At 40.7% G+C, this 19,490-nt stretch overlaps 1 protein-coding gene across 6 annotated transcripts in view; it reads right to left on the bottom strand.

The window, feature by feature from the left end:
• The window catches only part of grin2ab (glutamate receptor, ionotropic, N-methyl D-aspartate 2A, b), a 117,785-nt gene that overhangs the window by 72,984 nt on the left and 25,311 nt on the right, over positions 1-19,490 (bottom strand). For all 6 annotated transcript variants that reach the window (XM_068589079.1, XM_068589077.1, XM_068589076.1 and 3 more), the window contains 2 exons: positions 1,133-1,357; positions 862-1,020 (listed from right to left, as the gene is read on the bottom strand). In XM_068589079.1, the coding sequence (XP_068445180.1) occupies positions 862-1,020; positions 1,133-1,354 (381 nt within the window). In that variant the 5' untranslated portion in view covers positions 1,355-1,357. The remainder of the gene's footprint in view (positions 1-861; positions 1,021-1,132; positions 1,358-19,490) is intronic.

Raw genomic sequence — 19,490 nt, 5'->3', positions numbered from 1 at the left:
TAGCCTAGTTTTCATCCAAGCTGCGAAATGCATTATTACATATTTAAACAATGCTTAATCATGTGTTGAAATATCAAAAGATGTGCCAGAAAATGCTGAATGTTCTATGCAAAGACTTTTAACTGACCTTATGAATACTGTACTTTTAAATGTGCAATATGTAACCTTTAGTTGAGGCAAATTTACATAGAACAGCTTTGAGTGATACCAGCCATCAATCCAGTGCGTTGGCTGTGTTTCTCCTCTATACTTAAACCAAAAAAAAATAACCCATCGGAGCAGCGGTGATAGCACAAACAAGCTTCCAAAAACCTCCTAGTGTGTCATTTTCTGATCTACAACATGCTGACATCAACACCCTCGGACATTTATATATCAATCGCAAGTGAACCGCGTCAGTTCTTGGCTCAAACAACCTCGAAATATCCATTAGACATCCATTTGAAAGAGCTAAAAGTAAGTTGCGGGAAGAAGAGCTGGATTTTCACATGACATCATCATTACATTCACATTTCCGCCAGCTGGGGACATAGTATACATACACCACATAAAATATATACAATATCTATTGTGTGATTTATGGAGCATGTCATTGTTCATGCTGTAGCTTTGTGGATTATGTTGAATTGCGAGCTGCATGTCAGGTCATGTGACTTTGTAAATACCAAATCTGTAAATTAAGTAAGTGTCTGAGCTAACTGCTGACGTAGGTGTCTGATGAAAAGCTTCATCGACATTTAGGTGGCTGAGATAAGGGATTACAACCCCCTAATCTCCCAAACACAAACACTGCGTATCCCCAAAAGAAGCGCAGGAGTTCGTTTTGTGTTTGTGCTTTTTAATGCGGCTCGTGCTCCTCACCTTGTCAGCCATAATCATAGATGAGCCTCCGTGGACCCCCAGGATTGGAAGCTGCGTCTGAACGGAGAGGAAGTCGAGGATCTGGGCAATGGCCTCCTGGTCGGTGCCATCGGCGAACACGAGGCCGTGGAGACGAGAGCGCGACAGAAGCTCACACACCTTGGGAGGAAACACAAGGAGACCCGTGTGTGTTTTATCGACCTTGTGTATGTGTGTGTGTGTGTGTGTGTGTGTGTGCTACAGGTGAGCGTGCGCAGCCTTTTTTTCTCACCTGTGTAATGACAGACTTTGGGTCCGTCTGGTTGATCCTCAGTATCACCACGGAGACGTCGAGGGCATCGTCGGCGCGTCGAACCGGGCGGAGATCCTGATCGGAAATGTGGCGCGTCTGGCCCATGATCACGCCCACACTGAGACCTGGAGGCTTCTGGGACGCCGCAGGCACCATCATCTGGGAGAGTAGGAGCAACATCCAGCCCACTACACCCATCATACCCTGCGAACCACAAACAAACATCGAACATTTACCAACACACAAAGAAAAAGCCTTGTGAAGTCAGTTTTCTGGCTGCGATCAGCGGCCTGTCAGGTACAGGTGAGACATGCTTTATGTTTGGGGGGCGGGCTCAGGAGGGTTGCCGGTTCCTGTCCACATGTCAGAGTGACCTTGAGCAAGACACTTGAACCCCAAATTGCTGTCGTCGTTTGACTTTTGCCATGTTGTCAGGCGTTTACATGTTTGCAAACTGTCCAGATCAAAGAATATTGTCCTTATTTCATTATCTGCTTTAATCTTAGAAAAGAAAAAGGATCTTGCATAACCGGCATTGAAGGTGTTTGTATGGCAACAATCTCTTCTCCGGACTTTATAACCCTCCTGTGTGTGTTTTCACAGAGGGGATGATGACAAATCAGTGCATGCATAATGATAAAAAAGAGAGCGTTGTTAAGCTATGAGAAAATGAAACACCTGACCGTGTTCATTTATCTAAAATCAATTTCTTTTCTAATATTTCCTATTTCTGTGTGTATTTCATGCTCGTATTTTCCGTCCTACAAGACAAGCTAGAACTCCCACTTCTTGCTATCTTTGTCTGCTTAAAAAGGAGGTTGAGTCACACCTTGTGAAACGAGTTAAAAATCGACTTTGTCGTGTTGTGGACAGAATATATTTTGGATCATCAGGATGTAAGAGTCGTTGTGCTTTCTGAACATGCCTTCAAAAATGCAGTAAGTGCTGTAAAATGACACGCCGGGTTTTCTCAAAGGTAGCTGGTATTTATCTTTAATATAAACAGTGTGACTCAAATATGTGGCCTGAATGTAATTATTAGTGTGAGTCTCAAGTGCAAGATTACATTGTGTGCTCAAACGGGGGAGCTGGGAGTTTACTGTCCTCTTTCTGTCCTCCACTATTCAAAAAATCACTTAATTCAGTTTCAAAATGTGCAACCATTAGAAGAGCGGGGTTAAACCTAACTTTATTTTTTCCGCTAAAGCGCTAATCTGGCTTCATGAGACGCCCTAAATCTCTCTTCCACTGTCTGCCTTTATTTGAACATAATCTATGCCTGTGGGCAATGTTCAAAGTAAAGTGCCAGCTATTAATGGATAAAATAACCCTGAAATAAATGTAATCTGATTTACCCCAGTCATGGGGGTATGAGGGAAAACATTTCAAACCGCTGAAGGCACTCAAACGTCTCCATCAATCAATAACATTTACCGAGATGAAAAATAACATTTCTCTCAACTCTCTACTATCCTAACCAAATTCCAGTCGAATGCAGAAGACTTCAAGCTCCCTGTTCCCACTTCAGCTTACTCCGCGTTACCTTTTCCCCGTACTGTGAGCAGATCTAAGAGAGGCAGATGAGGAGAGGAAATGCAGTGTGAAATGCCTCGGGCTGAATGAGAGCTAATGAAACCATGATGTGAACGCTACGTAGCATCTCAGCCAATTTTTTACACCACCACAGTCCAGCAGAGCTGAAAAACACCCCGGGAGGAAACGTCACGTCCACAGAAGTAATGCACTGTCTCTGTGTCTCTTCATCCTGCCTTTTCTTCCGTTTTCTAACTTTGCACCCGTGTATGCTCATTGCTCTATTTATTCATTTTCTCAAAATATATTAGTTTGTTTGTTTTTGTCTTTAATTCTGCCAATCTGTCTTTCCGGCTGGGTTAGTGTGTATATCTGATCCATGTCATCTCACACCCGGTCTAATCAGGCCAGTTAGTCAAGTCAGTACTTTCCCAGCTTGCTCTCTCTGCCCTGGTGCCCACAGACTAGCCTGCAGCTCCTGCAGCACTTAGCATACGCCGCTAAATCACACACCGCTACACTCCTGTCCTAGGAAATTAGCGTCAGCTCCAACCAACGGGACAAGATTACACTAACTTTCCCTGGAGTTAGCGTCAGAGCTAACGTTACTACGAGCCAACACAGTCAACACGCGGAAGATGTAAAACTTTGTGTCCCCTCTGTCCTTTAGAATTTGCATTTGTGCTTAAAATTGCATCCGCTGACTCCTGTGATAAGCTTCCAGAAGAGATGTCATGAGGGGTAACTGTTTCCCTCCGTGTTAGCATTTATGCTAATTTTTCCCACAAAACAGGAAAATGCAAGATCTTAATAATGTAACATTCAGTGGCATAATTCTCTAGCATCCTGCCAACACTAAAGGTTGTTCATTCTTTTAATGGTAGAGGAGTAACCGATGGCTGATTCACTGCAGTAAAACGTAGGGAGCTTTTGTTTGTGCTCATCTAAACATGTTTCCTAAATTGTACAAATGTGCCTCTAAGCAGTAAATTAGGCTTGTCTAAAAATGTTTTTATTTCCGCAGCGAAAGTTAAATCGAGATCTGTGAAAATGATGTCTGTGTCAAAGCTGGAAACAACACACCCTGTGCTCAAAAGGAAGCTGGCATTAAGAGGCCCTCAAGCTGCTTCAGTGACAATGAATCAGAGGACGTCTTTGTGCACAGTGCAACATAACCCTGAGTGATTTTCCTTGGATATAAGCAAATTTTTTGGTTCAGCAATGTTAGCCCTAACTCCTATTAAATACATCTCATGTGGGTGTAATTGCTCAAATCTATCAGTCCACAATTTCACTCCTTCATTCATTGCCAATGAAGCAGCTCTGCATAGCGTCTCGAGATGACAACACAAATTAGGCTCGCGGTTATGTGGGCCTTGTTTCCCCAATTTATCTTGAAGAGATACTCAACCCAAAATCTGTCTTTTGAATAGCAAACACTCAAACGTTGTGGGACGGAACTGGGGCTGCACAAGTTTGTAGTTTTCTCATGAACAACAAGTTGAATACGAACCGATTTTCACTGTGGACTAAAACGCATCAAAATGTCGACTGAAACCTGTCAAACTTCTGCTACCGCTTCGACTTTCCACCGTCCACTCTTGTACTAAACACATTCCTGTCACTCGTTTTCCCAAGATGGAGTATTGCTTCAAAGCTACAATTGTTACATCCATCGTACGAAGCCTTTCATGTTCACGAGACGTTCCCAAAAAACAGCACCTTTATTTGCGACGACCATGTGTGACCAATCGGATAAAGCTGTGTCGTTTAATCTCGTTGTTTTATCTAATAATCTGCTTCTTCCCCCAGTAATGATCTCTGTAAGTGTTCAGTGCAATGTGCAAGCTCAACATTGAATTACACAATTAAGCTGCAGGTGGAGCCATTCAATACAAAAACAGCAAAACAAAAACATTGGCCAACATTAAATGAGCTTCATGTGCGTTCATCTTTTGATGCCCTTCATCATCTGGTGTTGTGTCGAGAGCACAGAGAAGTTGACACTCCTGAATCTAGTTCATTTATATTTGCTTAATTGTGAGTTTCTCAAGCAAGAGAAAGTACCAAACTTTAACATTTTACTGACAAACTTATGCCAATTGCATTATGACATAACAGTTGGGTGTAAACTCACTACAGTCTCAAGGCTGAATAATACGTCATATGATAATTTCTTTTGTCTGCTGCCAATGATGCAAAAATGCTGACGGGCCACCCCCCATTTCTACCAGAATTTCTTCTCCTCGTGGTCTAAAAGCACTTTTTCCATCATCAAATGTTGTTTTTTCTCCATTTGGTTTGTTAATCTCCATACAACCCAGTTCCAAACTGAGTGTCTGGGCCAGATTTATGTACATATTTGCGCTCTCAATCTACATTAAATTAGCGTCTGATTTAATAAAGCAGTAACTAATTATCAGAAACTGTGACTGTGTGTCTTTTTAGGTGCATTCTGCATGTAAACGAGCATCCAAAGATGCTGTTCAGCGGTGAAATGGGGATACAATAAAGTAATAAACCATGAAATAAATCAAGCCAAGGAAAATGTAGTGATGCTGAATTCCCATTAAATGAAATGTTAAGTTTCCAAACCATTTACTTCCTTGATTAAACTCTAGCTGAGAAAATGAGTTGGGCAGCTATTGCTATAAATTTATCTTGTTTTTAAAAAAAACAATGCAGTAGAAGTCATTATTCCAAGTGCAATGTGTAATATGGCCAAAATATTTGTTCAACTCAATAACAGAATGTTCCGACATTATTTCAAAGACGTCAATGTATTGTTTTTCAGATTTAACCACTACGAGCCCCAGCCGGTCCTTTCTTGTCACCTCGAGAGGAGATAGTGAGTCACTAGTGTCCACTCTGCTCCAGTCCAATATTAACGCAGCCAAAAGTTCAGCTGCCCCGAGGGCTTGTCCATCACACCGAAGGTACAGGGTCCTTGTACGTCCTGATAGTTTGTCGCTGGGATAAAATCCGAAGTGGCAGACACGGGAAAAACAACTTGTATTTTAGTTTCGTCCTCCCCGCGCCACCAGGAGACTACTGCACCGGGAAGAGGGCGGGCGGCAGCTCCCGGAGACGGGGGGGGGGGGGGCTCTCGGCAAAGTAGTCCTTTGTTGTTTTTTTCCCCCGTTACTGCCACTTTGGACAGAGGCTGTCTCCTTGCTTCTACATGGTCTTGCTAAAACTGAGCAAAGCAATCTATAACATAACATATAGGCCAACGCCACAAGATCAGAAGATAACAGCGATTTGTTTTTAACCGGCTCTCAGACTTTCAGCCCTTGAATCAAATGTTCTGTTTTCTTGCCCGAAAGGTTGACCTGTGCTGAATCTAATTTGTTGCGCTCGTGTAGCCGCAGTAGTTAAAGTGTAGACTTAAGAGTCGAAATTCGTCATCACATTGTAGAATGTCTTTAAAAAATGCATGTCAAGTGTGCAATCTCCCCAATGCAGCTAAGAGGATGCTGGAGTTCAGGTTTAGGTTATACGACCACACCTCCTCACCCTCTTTGGTGCAATATAGTGTTTCTTTATAACTGCAATACTTTTTCTTTCTAAGAAGCTCCCACTCTCATTTCTAAATAATTCACTGTAGCTCTCCTACACACATTTCTGCTGTCATGGTGATTTCTGCAGAATGCAGGATTAGTAATTTTCATCTCTCCCACCACACCTTTAATATACAATATAAAAACTGCTCCTGTATTGCAAAAGGCAAAACATTTCCATAGTAAAAAGGCAACTCTAGAATAGTGGGTGAGCCCTAATAAATGTACCAGAATGTGCATTCAGCCATTTTTTTTTAATCAAATCTCCCCATGTTATGTGTGCAATGCTCCTTTAAATGCTAAATGCATTTGCATGAATAAGAGAGGCACACTTCACTGATTGCACGCAAGCTATGTCTCAGATCACGGGAAAATTCCAGGCCGGTGCATCTGGTTGATGAATAACATGCGCATGTCGGTTTTGTATTGGCTGACTTTGCCAATGTTGTCGAGTTACGTTGTTTAGCAGTCTTGTCCTAAGCGGCTAGCAGCCAGAGCATGATGCGTGTTTGACTCTCATGCAAATGCAGATCTATAAATACTCCATGTGTGAAATACACAATCGATTTTACATTTTGATATAATGTTTTAAATGATTACTTGAATTATTTGTCTTGTTTTTCCAGATACATTTATTGATAACCAGAGTTGAGGGTCTAGCATTAATAAAAAAGGGGGATAAAAGGGAACTTGAAGAAGAAGAAGGCTTTGCTTTCTCAACTCTCTTTTTAAAAGGAGAGCAATGTATCCTCATGTTTGTTGAGAAAGATACATAATGTGCAAAAGTTAAAAGAAGAGTGGGCCACCCACCTTTATTGTTTCTTAGTTTTATTTGGCTGCAATAGTACTGTGAGAAGCTAGCCAAGCTTGTCACATTACCAGGCAGTCTGTGCTAAGTTATGTCTCAGTTGGGTTAAAAAAAAAATTAAAACACATTGCAGATGGTGGTGTGACGTCTTCAAGCACATATTGGAAATGTTTTAAAAAGGTGTGGAATACTTGGAGAGAGAGAAAAAAGCCATTTGCATGCTTTCTGTGCATTTCTCTTTTCTTTAAAAAAAACATTGGCGGTAGTTTTCTCAAATAGGTTTGATTGGCAGCAAATGTCTTCAAAGTCTACTTGGCTCTTGTTTACGAACATATTAATAGTGCAGTGGCGTATGTCTCAGTGATAGGAGTCAGTGATGGCTTACGCGTGCGATAGCGGTGGGAGCCTTTGGTAAGAATGTCAGGTGTGATCTGGAGCAGGTAAACCGGTAAAACACAACATCTCCATTCATAAAGCTACCAATATGTACGTTCAAGGAGGGGACATTTAGGTATTTTTGAAACATTTCTAAAGGCTTGACAATAGTGTCATTGTGTGTAGTCGCAAATCCAACCTTTAAAAGGAAATACATGACTGTAAAGAGGAAACCTTTCTTCCCAAAAGAAAATATAATTATGGTTTGTGATAAGTGTATTTTTTCCAGATTTACTGGACCAATCCACAGTTTCCTATAAGCCTCCTTTAAGCTTCTTTTAGCAACATATTATTCTCAAACTAAAGGCATTAAACATGTCACAACTCTGAGGTGGGTGTTGGGGATCAGGAGTAGCAACCTGTGGAGTGCCACAAAGCAGAGTCCTGAGCTCACTACTTTTTCCGCTTTTCAGAGTATTCATTATATGAAATCGGCTTGCTCGAGTTCAATGTTCTCATAGACAGATGATTACACCATCATGAAGGTGGTGTAAAAATGATCTGCGCACAGCTGGATCAGCTGTCAATCGGCTTTAACAGCTGTAGAGACTTGACTGAGCTTGTGTCGGTTATTATCACTGTCAAAGCAGCAGTTTCCCTCTGCAGCCCGTTACCTGTTTAACAACCTGCATAATGTGTATAAATACTGTGTACTGACTCCTACAAGTTTAATTTATGCAGGAAGAATATGTTTGTTTTATGTATTCATCAGTTGTGGCTGTATTTATTGATATTCTGATTGAAAAATAATTATTTAATGACCAAGAATATGATCGTGGTGTCTTTTGAACACTGGAAAGAATTAATTAAACTAGATGTTTCGGGGGAAATTAAAATTATGTAACTCATCACCCCCTGATTGCACGAGAACGATGGGACTCCAGTGGCTGAATGTAAATGACGATAATTTAAAAAGCGTCTCTCCCCGGCTCTCTCTGACTTCATTTGTATTCAAAATGAAAGCCAATGAGGGAAATAACAGTTGGGTAAAAGAAAATCTTTGTTTGTGGTCCTTTTGTTGTTTAAACCTTCAATGAACTCCCACTTCAACCAGATGGTGAATCAGAAAACAAATCAAATACAAAACGTGATCCGTCCTCACGCTGGTGTGAAACCAGCTGCGTCCAATCAATAACCGATATCCTCAAAGGGGGCGAGTCAGTCGTTAAAAGACTTCTGGAAAAGCCGCTGCTGTGTATCCTCGCTCTTCCAGAGCTGAAATAAGAGCTTTGGGACGGCCATTCAAGATGGCGGAACAGAACAACTTCTGGTTCAAAGCGAGGAACTGACAAATATGAGGCTCGGGATGAAACCCCCTTAATGTTCCTTGAGTGTCCCTCTCCCCTGTGTTTTCCAGCGCGCCTCTGTCTGTCTCTCCTCGTCTTTGTGTGGGCGTGGTTTTCCTGGCTGTCCTCGCTCCCAGCGCTGCTCATCAAACACACCTGCCTGCAATCAGCTCGTCACCTCCGCTGGCTCCCTGCGCTGCACACACCTGCCAGCAATCTACTCATCAACTCCACAGACTATCAACTCCGGCTTTCCTCACAGTTGCTTGCCAGATTTTTGTCTCAGTAGTTCCTGTGGTTTCTGTGAGTACAATTCCCCTTTTTGTTTTTTTTGGGGGGGGGGGGCCTGTGATTAACTGTTATTTCCCTGCGTCCCAGGATCATTTGCCTCCCTGCCTACTTGCCTGCCACTTAAGCCTGCCAATACCACTCACCAGTCCACTTCTCTTCTGTGTTCTCACAATAAATCCTCTTTTTAACTTCCCCTGCCGCTTGTCAGTGTCCAGCATTTGGCTGCGCCACACTGGCCCTAACGACTAGGTTGTTTAGAAATTCGAAAAGGTATGGCTTGTTTCCATTGATGGCTGTTTCCTCCCGTTGGAGACACAAGTGATCAATGAGAGCTTTGTAGGCAGGATTAAGAATGATGACATCATCTTCCTACAATCATGAAAACTAACATCTAAACTAGTGTTGCTAGTCAATTGACAGAAATGGCTCCTATATCACTACATGGTTGTCGACTGCAAATGAGGCTGGCGGGAAGTTTTTGTTACTTTAATTTACACAAATGTACTCCAAATCCTTCACACCCACACCCCATCTTTTGTATGAACATATGTACAACAAGTCCTGCAATGTGGCTGGATTGTATTGATCCAGTGTTGTTTCGACTGTGCTGTTAATCCCTCACAAAAAAAAACAACATAAAACCCGACCTTCAAGTAGCACAAACCATCTGGTTAGAGGCTTAGCGCTGTCGTCATGTTGGCAGGTGTCAGTTATTACAGCTTCACAGGCTTGAAGAGAAGGACCTAGCGCGTCATATTTAATTAAACATGGGATTTTAGATGGAAGTGCTCCCAGCTAATTATGTTAGGAACGAATGCAGAGACTTTGATGTAATTTGGATTAAATGTTCTGGACTCTTGTACTATGGAGTACAACTGTTGGTGTCAATGAGTTTTTGTTTGTAATTATTTGTATCCCTTTACTTAATATCAGACATTAAATGCCAGTTGTTATCCTGAGGGGAGACACCTCAGGTTTATAGGGTAATTTAATTGATTGATTCTAGCATAATATTTCCCCAGTTAATTACTTCTCAGGCAGTTTTTTAATAAAATATACATCCCCTAAAAAATGTAAATTCAGCATAATCTTAATATATGTGCTAAAGTGGATAAATTAATCTAAAAATTGGATAAAATCGGCTTTGAAATACTTGTTTCTTTCTGTTCACAGAGAAATTTGTATTCCATAAGTCAAAAAAAAATACTGTTAACAGCCATTCAAAATAAATGAAAACATGTGACCATGTTTGTAAGAATAAAACGTTCTTGAAATCTGGTGTTGAATATGATATATGAACAAACCCTGAAAGAAAGAAAAAACCATAGGAATACAGAAAGGAATGAAACTGGAGGGTTTGGAGTATAAAGTGCTACTGAAGTGGAGATTTCTAGCTGATAGCCTTGTTAGACAACCTCATAGGAAAAAATATGAATATGAAAAAGGTTGTCAATAAACTAAACCAGATACTGAAACCGTTTGATATTGAAACAAATGACTTCCTGCACTTAAGCACACATACTTTGCAATATCAAACTGGAACAAGGCACACTTGTTTTGTTTGATTTGAAGGCACAACAGTACACTTAGATATGGAAATTCAAGCAGTTGGGGACGACACGGCCCATAATTATTCTCAAACGTAACACTTGAGCCCTTTTACCTCTACTACAGCTACGACAAAATGAAATAAGAAATTGGTTTAATTTCAAAGCAATTTCAGCGCACCCTCTCTGAACTGTTGTAATACAGGTGCACTTTCAAATCATATACTTAAATATGCTTTTTCCTGACCTGGGAGCAGCAAAGGTTTATATCTGCCATAGAGATTGCTGTTCATTAACCAACACACAGTGTGCGTCATTATCCACCCACCCAGGCAGCGTATTGCACAACACAGAGGTTTGTTGTCTTTATTCCACTGCGGAAGATGATGGAAAGGTCTTGTTTGAAATATCAACTTTTATTCAATTCAATTTTTATTTGGATTGATGTAAGTTCCATGAGCGCCGAGCTTGTCCTCAATAAAACAAAGGCCTTCCTACTACGCATCGTCTTGTAACAGCCTAACAGCCTTTTTCCACATCAAAATTTCAGCAATGATGAAAAATGTGTGTACATGTTTAGGGACGGGAGGGACACTTCTGGCCAAATCCCTTTTCTTTCTTTTTTTTGCATGCTTGAGGAACCAGGGAAGGAAATGTCCACCAGAGTTCTGTCATTCATATTTCATTGGTAATAAATATGAATAAACAAGGACAACGCCAAACAGAAAGGACACACTCCCTCGGTCATCAGGGGACTGCATTGCTGCATTCTGTGTTTGTCTGAATGTCTTTCGCTGTGCGTCCATGTGTTTGACTTTGAGGCTGTTATTTATGTTGTTATGCTGCAGGACGTGAAGCAAGAGAAAGACACAACCCCTGCGGAGGAAACTAAAAGGCAAAAAGGTGAGGGGTTGGGGCGAGAAAAGGGCTTGAAAACAAAGTTATTGTGAAGCCTTGCCAAGGTGAGGACATGTACAGTCATTCAGGCAGGACAGATCTGACCTTGGAGAGATGGAGCGAGGCCATACCGTGAGGTGTAGTTTGATAAGCCCCATTAGATTTTACATTATAATTGCACTCTATTTAGGACGTGAACATTTTAATGTATAATAATGATTTAACCTAACAAATGTCCCGGTTAAAGAGCCTGCCTTGGCAAAGTACATGATTAGAATCAACCAGATAGCAAGTCAGAGAAATATTTGCTCAGGTCAGGAGGATTTATTTGAAAATGTGAGCAGGCTGGAATTTAAAACTGTAGGTTTTGGACCCAAAACGGTCCAAAACAGCAGGGTGACAGGAACATAGCACAGTGAGATGAGCTAAGACTGGGCCGTCCTCATAAATATACAATGGGATTTTTTTTTTTTCTCGCTCTCAATTATTCAAAAGACCTGAAACATTAAAATGACACATGACGGTAGTAGACAATCATTGGTAAGCCTTGTTAGACGACCTCATGTAATGATGGAATAAAGCCTCCTTTTTAATCTTTCAATTTTTAACCAAAAACGGAGTTTGTACTCATTTTAATGCATGACAAGTGCACCGCTCTCTCCAACAATCTATTATTGATGAAAGTGAAGACATGTATTAATCCACCAAATTTTCTTCTAAAGACTACACATTGCTGTGATAAATTGAGGAAATAAAATTATCGATATCACATTTTTACTTGTATTTTGATCCAGACGCGTGTAGAATGATAAACAGCTAAATAACTGTGTGAAGTAATAAGAGACATTTGAGCTGCTCCTGTTCTTATCTGATGTCATCCGGAGAAGATGTGGGACTAACTACTGGGCTCGTACACATGGACGTATTCTTTTCATGAAGAAACATTGCCCGTGTCGCATGTTCTTTCCCCTTTCATGTTTTTCTGCTGACACGCACATTATCTCCTAGATGTGCTGCCAATTTTACATGTCGGTCCTGTTTTTGAAAAAGAGGCAGATTCTCTTTTCTGTAAAAGTCACGACAGCAATCTTACTAAATTGGACAGCAGCAGACGGTTAAATACACCTCATGTTCTTACTTTCTCTCACTTAGTTATTATACGTTATGCGCAAAGAAAAAATATATTGAATAAACTGATAATATTGTGAATGAGAGCATTTTAAACTGGAGAATGTTAGATAAGTCTTAAGTTTGCCCCTTCTTTGCAAATAAATGCAATTATTTGCTATGTATATATATTTTTACATCATGGTACTGTTACAGTATATTGGAATATAGTATAAAAAGTGTGCTCATGAATAGAATCATCTTTGTAAATAGATTTAAATTCAATAGATGACAAATACTTGAACACCATCATGCAAAAATCCGGCATGGCAATATTCTGCTCATTGATGTTCATTACTGCCCACAAACCGGCAACATCTCAGTTGACAGTAAACAAATATCTATTATCTGGAGCAGTGATTCTCAAAGTGTGGTATGGGGACCCTCAGGGCGCCGTGGCACTCTGTCAGGGGTCCGCCAAATATTATGCTATTAATCCTAAAATTGTACCGCATCATTAAAAAAGTGCACATCTACAGATGGGAACCATTTACTAATCCAGAAGTATAAATGTTGTCAAATGCCATTTGAATCAAATAAAGTGTATATAAGTGGTCTTCACATGGTTCAAACTGAAGTGTGTTTCTGTTCATATATATTAAACAGATGTATTCAGGTTAAAAAGTTCAATGACATAGGAGTACAATCGGTATGTGCTTTAGTGTGTTGCGATAAAGAAGGGGCCCATTTAAGAATGTAAAATGGTTTTAAAAAAAGTTCCACAGTCAGAATAAAGATCCTCTCATCAGAATTCTGTATCACGATGTGAAACCGATGTGAAAACATATTAGGGTGTTTACTATTGAGAAGTGGGGGCGAGCGTCCCTTGCGCTCACAACGCTCATTAATTAAGACTTAAACAGCCAAACATGTTTAAAAATCCATCGCTGATGAAGCCTGAGAGAGACCTGAGAACACTCGATTTCTGCCTCATCGCTGTTCTCTAGAAGCGACACAAACCTTGTGGCTTTTTCCCCCGTGATGGCCCTGCCATGTTTAAATAAAGGGACATGTCATGTAAAATAAAAAAAACCTACCGTGTCTTTCAATGCCAAACAACCCAGGGCATTGCTTTAACACACAGGTGAAGCCGTCGATGGTGGCAAAGGCGGAGGTTTGATAGCAACTTTTTCCCAAGCTTTGATGGTACGTCTCTGGGCGCGAGTGTCTCCTTAACATGTGTTTATTTGATGTGCCGCTTATTGCTGTTAAGAAGTGCACTTGGCAGGAAGAGACAGAGGCTTCAAATGTACCCACGCCACCAGATGCCCCGTCTGGCTGAGACAGCACCTGTCGCCGCTGCGGAGTGGAGCATTATACCTGGAGTAATATATTTTTGGATGATTTGCGAATGCTTTGGGAACAGTTTTGGCCTCCGCATCTTGCCGCCTGGCAGAGCTCTGAACAAGATCATGTCGGGAAAAAAAGGGATGTAAACTGACTAGACGGCGACACTAAATCATGGACCGAACGAGGTCCTATTGACGTGGAAATCTGGGCAACATTCATGTGAAGATTTACAGATGACTGTATTATTTGATTTGATGATATGGCATGATATACCTCAGCTGCCTTGCTGTCAATTTGTTTTTAATATACCACATGATCACAAGCACATAACTGATTGCACAGTGTCATTTTGTTGTCGTAACGTTTGTCATACTTTACAATAATGGATTATCATGCTGTACTTTATGGGCATTTATTGGGATGCAGATATTGTGTTTTGCATCAGGAAACAAACTAAACATATTGCCGGTTTCTGTTTTTTTTGTTAACGTTTTTATTAAATCAGTTTGTTTCTTCAAGGTAGGCAGCATATCCTCGAAAAACAAATAGGTTCACTGAAGTATGAGTTTAACATATACTTAAGCACCACTCTGGCACTTAAATCAAGGACTGTGCTCAAGCGGAAACCTCCAGTTCTGAAGAGTAAAGCCAACGCTGAAGTGCTTTAAAAAAAGCTTTCTTTCTAATGGCCAGCAGGGGGCGACTCCTCTGGTTGCCAAAATCATTCTGGTTGTATGGAAGTCTATGAGAAAATGACTACTTCTCATTTTATTTATTACTCAAGTAAACATGGGTTTATGGTCTCAATCAGTGTCAAGTCTTCTTCAATGCAGCATGATGTTCATTTTGTGAAGTATGGTCATATTTAGAGTCAAATAGACGACAAAGCAGGGTATGGTTCATGGCTTTCGTTTTTTAAAACTTAAAAAGTAACACACAACAACAGATCAACGGCCGAATCAATAACAGCAGAGTCAGTGCTCTAGGAAGTCTCCTAGGTGCTGTGTTTGTACAAATTGGAGACAAGAAAGGGACCTCTGACTCAAAAACCCTGATTACAACAGTCTAACTGAGAAGACACAACAGCATGGATGTCTTTTACCAAATTGATGATGGGTAAAACGTCTCTTCCCAAAACGGGGGAACCTATATTGTCTCATATTCTCAAGAGCCCTTGGATATTTATCTATGTAGGTGGGGAACATATTTGCATTTACCGTCTTGAAACACATTTGCATTAACCGGTGGCATCGCTCTCTTATCTGCGGCATGACGGTGATCGCGAGTGACAGCCCGACAGCAGGCTATGACACTGACTTAAAAGAGACACGGGTGTACGGCAGCGAACCTTAGCTCTGCTAGCCGCAGCGTCTACTCGCATGAACACATGTATCGTCTTTACGCTCGACTGAACGGGCCAGCAAAGAAAAGGGTCCACAGTGTGTTGTAGTGCAGCTAGCTTATTAGCCATTCACCTGTTACAGCTTAAAGGGTTTACAGAGGGATCAGCAAAGCCCCACGCACACCTGGTGCTGACATTTGTATCTGGATATCTTCGCATTGAACGCATAGTTGGAGTGCTATCGGATTGGCCAGAGCACATCTGGGGGGATGTTTGTTGACTAGTCTGCCCGCTCCACCTACCTAATTTGCGTTAATTTCTCTATTTGCATGATCAGAGAATTGAACGTGACACTTAAAGACTTTGAACAAGATGCATACGTCGGCCTTAAAAGCATGTCCCCGTACAGCATGCACTGGGAAACGAGCGGCAGCAGAATGGTGAATCCATTTTTTTTTTCTCCCGAGCATTGCAAACATCCTATAATGACTGTTTGTAAAAGTCGAGAGAGCCATAGAATCATTTGATGCCATTCATGTGCGCGGGGAGCCAACAGGAAGTCAGCCGGCTCTGCCAGAGGAAGTCTCTAATGGTGCATGCAGCAGCCAGAACAAAGCTCTGCTTTCTTTTAAAAAACTGAAAAGTCAAAATCACTTTTGTTTGACTGCAGCAACTAGCGAGTTTTATGGTGTCAAATTAAAATCAATGTTTCATAACAAACTGTCTCTGAGAACACACACACACAGAGCAGGGGTTTCATTTTAACTAAAGCTACTTTACTGAACTATTAGCCAATGTTGAGCATGTGATGACAAACAAAACAATTGGTTTGGGCCTGAAACTCTTAAATCCTTTTAAGAAAGGTTATATTCAGTGTATATTAACCCTCTTAAAAAAACAGCTTATTTTTTTGTTTCTTTGTGTATTTGAGGAACTTCTGTTTTCACGAGAAACATAATTTGGGGAAAATAATAAATCCATTTGACTTGTTCTCAGGCGGGATGATGAAATTCCTTATGGACTTAACATCATTGGCACAGTTAGCACTGAGCACACATCGCCAGACTTTCTTTTTTTTCTCGAAATGTAGCTGCTGGCTTATCAAGAGCATTACAATAACTATTCTTTTTACACTCTCTTGGAGAAACAGAATAATGGTGCTACATCGTACATTATTGTGCAGCTGTATTGTCCCATTGTTTGACGAAAGTACTACCCTACATGTGTTATCTCTGGCATAATGACGTCTCATTCACTGTAAAAACGTATCAATCATCTCAGTAACACGTGGAGCTCACTGGTCCTTCACATATGTAAAACATCAAATTGAATGGAAACCATCTTTGCTTGAAAAGAGTCCACTCGCAATGATCCGCGTTGGAGACAGATAAAGTGGTGAAATAGTCCTGATACATTTATGCGACTGATCTGTTTCTCGTAAACCGTATAAAACTGAATCAAATTGGATTTAAAATGCTAAAGAACGTCTTAACTAGGACAATTTTATATATCAGTTTGAGCCAAAATCTGGTATCCATGAAAGCATAAAATTGGAATATGGGTTTTGAGTGTTAAGTTGGCCAAAATGACAAGGCCAAGACTGGCCGAATCGAGGCGACTCCTAAGCCTCTTTTGAAGCTCGGAAAAACCCTCCGACAGACAACGTGCAAAATCCATCATTTAAGGTAACAACTAAGCCTCCGAGGAAGATGGGAATGTATTCTCACTTTCAAAGCCACATGTTGTGTTCAATACTAATCAAGCTAATTCAAAAGCTCACTATATAAATAAACCCAGTGGGGGGGTTACAATCCAAAAAGAAACAGCCACCATCTTGAAAGCCTTAAGCTTCCCACTGAAAGATGAATACTGACATCAAAGGATAGCACATCTGTGTGCATCTTTTTCAACAATGACCACTGACTATCGATAATGATGTTATTATTTGCATTTTAAAAGGAACACAGACCTTTTTAAAGCATCACTAATCACGATTTTGACATTAGCCAGGGATCAAAATCCCCCGCCGTTGATATTCAAAATGTTGCTGGCAGTGATCAAAGCACAGAGAATTATCACCCAACTCTGCAGTTCCTCGCAGCTCTATGGAGTGTTTCAGCATCTGTCATAGTTTTTGGTTTTTTAGAAAAACAGATTTACTATTTTGGTTGAGTCTCAGCATTCTCATTAACCTCATTTCCAGCTTCACAAGGCAGCTGTTACATTTGAAAAGGCTTCGTTAAACCCAATGTGTGCTACCTGCACGGCACCGGGAGGCAGTCGGAGAGGAGATGTTAAACAGAGCAGAGCATTTAGCTGCTAAACCGGCAAATGTTTCACTCAAAGTTTGGTGGAGGCCAAAACTGAGTCAATATGGACGCACATGTATTAGGTAGCAAGTGTGGACACACTTCTAAATCAACTAATAATGGTTACAGCTTGTTATGCTGCTGTCAAATAGCAAACACTTGCATCTATAAGAATACTTTATTTTCCCCCGATTACTAACCTTAACCTAAAAGTGAGGAGCTGTTCAGGTGTGTATTACACCTTTAAAGATTGTGCGAGCGTGACACCACAGTTGGTTCTTGAGCCAAGGGGGAATGACTAAGCAGTAATGTTACAACCTTTTTGACCTATTCACAGATGTTTCTGTTGGATCTTTCCCAAATCCCTGTCGTAAGTCATCGTGAGGTTGAGCTGAGCCAAAGACTTATAGATTTTGTTGAAGGTCTGACTCACTGCCAATACGGCTCAATAAAGGCCACAGATTACTTAACATCCCGTTAACCTTTATCTGCCCATCTATTAAACAAATAATGTCATCAATAACAGCGTTCTGCTCGGCTCAATGCGATCTGTGTGAACAAAGAGAAATGGTACAAAAAAAGGTTTTTATTCGAATTCTGAACACTGAATAAAATCTTTAAGGCAACATTCAAATGTCAGTGAATGGTCGATATGATCCAAAAACATAACTTATATTCTCCAACAAAAAAAAGATTGTTTCATTGTTTGTAACAACATTGATTCAAACACTCGTATAAAGATCAAAAGACATTTTCATCGACCATCCAGCCAGTCTATCCGCCTGCAACGGAGGCATTCGGGATATGAGACAGTTTTGGCAGATTTGTTGTTTAAAATAGAAACATGAAATGCTGCTTTTAATTCATACTTGAGACATATTGGTGGCAGTTTCTTGGTTACAGCTCCATTATGCTTGTCATGTCTCTAAATCCACCCTTAAAACCACCTCTCAAGTGGGATCAAGATGATCCTGATTTTCAGCATCTGCCTTCCAGTCATGAAGCACACAGATACTAGTTTTAAGATTGATCAAAAGTAGGATTTGATTTCCAAAATCCTATAGCCTGCGAAACGACAACGAACCGCCCCAATGTTAAGATCTAGTCCAATGCGATTACTTAAATGTTATCAGTAAAGTTGGGCTGGAACTGGATAAGACTTATCTGGAATCTAAAACTGAAGGGAACAGCATTACAGATACACGGTGTGTAGCTGTAAACATTTAGTCGTAAGCCCCTTGAATGTCAACTAGCTAACTCAGAGGGTGTTTTTTAAATTTATATTTGACTATTGAACAGGTAAAGGGTTCACAAGTGATTAGAGAACACCTACTTATCATTCATTACATTGAAACTAAAGAGTCGTCTTTACTCAAATGATGTAAAATACAGCATACTTGTGTTTTGGGGCATAAAATGGTCAAATCTACAGAAATAGAGCATCGTGGCAAAACAACGACTGCCCTACTTAATTCTAAAAATATCGGTTCAAAAACCTGTATTAGTCAAACCCTACTTAATACCACTATGGCTCACTAACTCATTAAATGAGACCACCAACTGTGTTTTGATTAAATGATTACACAGAGCACGTTCTTAAGAGGCTTTTGGGTTATTAACTTCAGTCTGAAACTGCACTATCACACATCAACATACAGAAGATCAGCGGGGGTCAAATGACTCATCATCATCATCATATGCCACTCCGCCCGTTTCACTGTCGTTTGCGAGGAACAGGAAAACGGAAACGCTCATTATCATCACGTGAGCGCAGCTGGACCCGTGATTTGCACGGTCACGCGACAGAAACCGTGAGGGCAGGGCAACCCCTTTTTTCCCAGCGGACAAGAAAATGTGTCCAATTTGTTTGCA

The sequence above is a fragment of the Clinocottus analis genome, unplaced genomic scaffold (assembly GCF_023055335.1).
Source record: "Clinocottus analis isolate CAN_PGR_092001 unplaced genomic scaffold, fCliAna1.0.p SCAF_22, whole genome shotgun sequence".
Classification (NCBI taxonomy): Eukaryota; Metazoa; Chordata; class Actinopteri; order Perciformes; family Cottidae; genus Clinocottus; species Clinocottus analis.
Note: the sequence above shows the minus strand (reverse complement) of the source record. Positions and strands in the feature narration are given on the sequence as shown.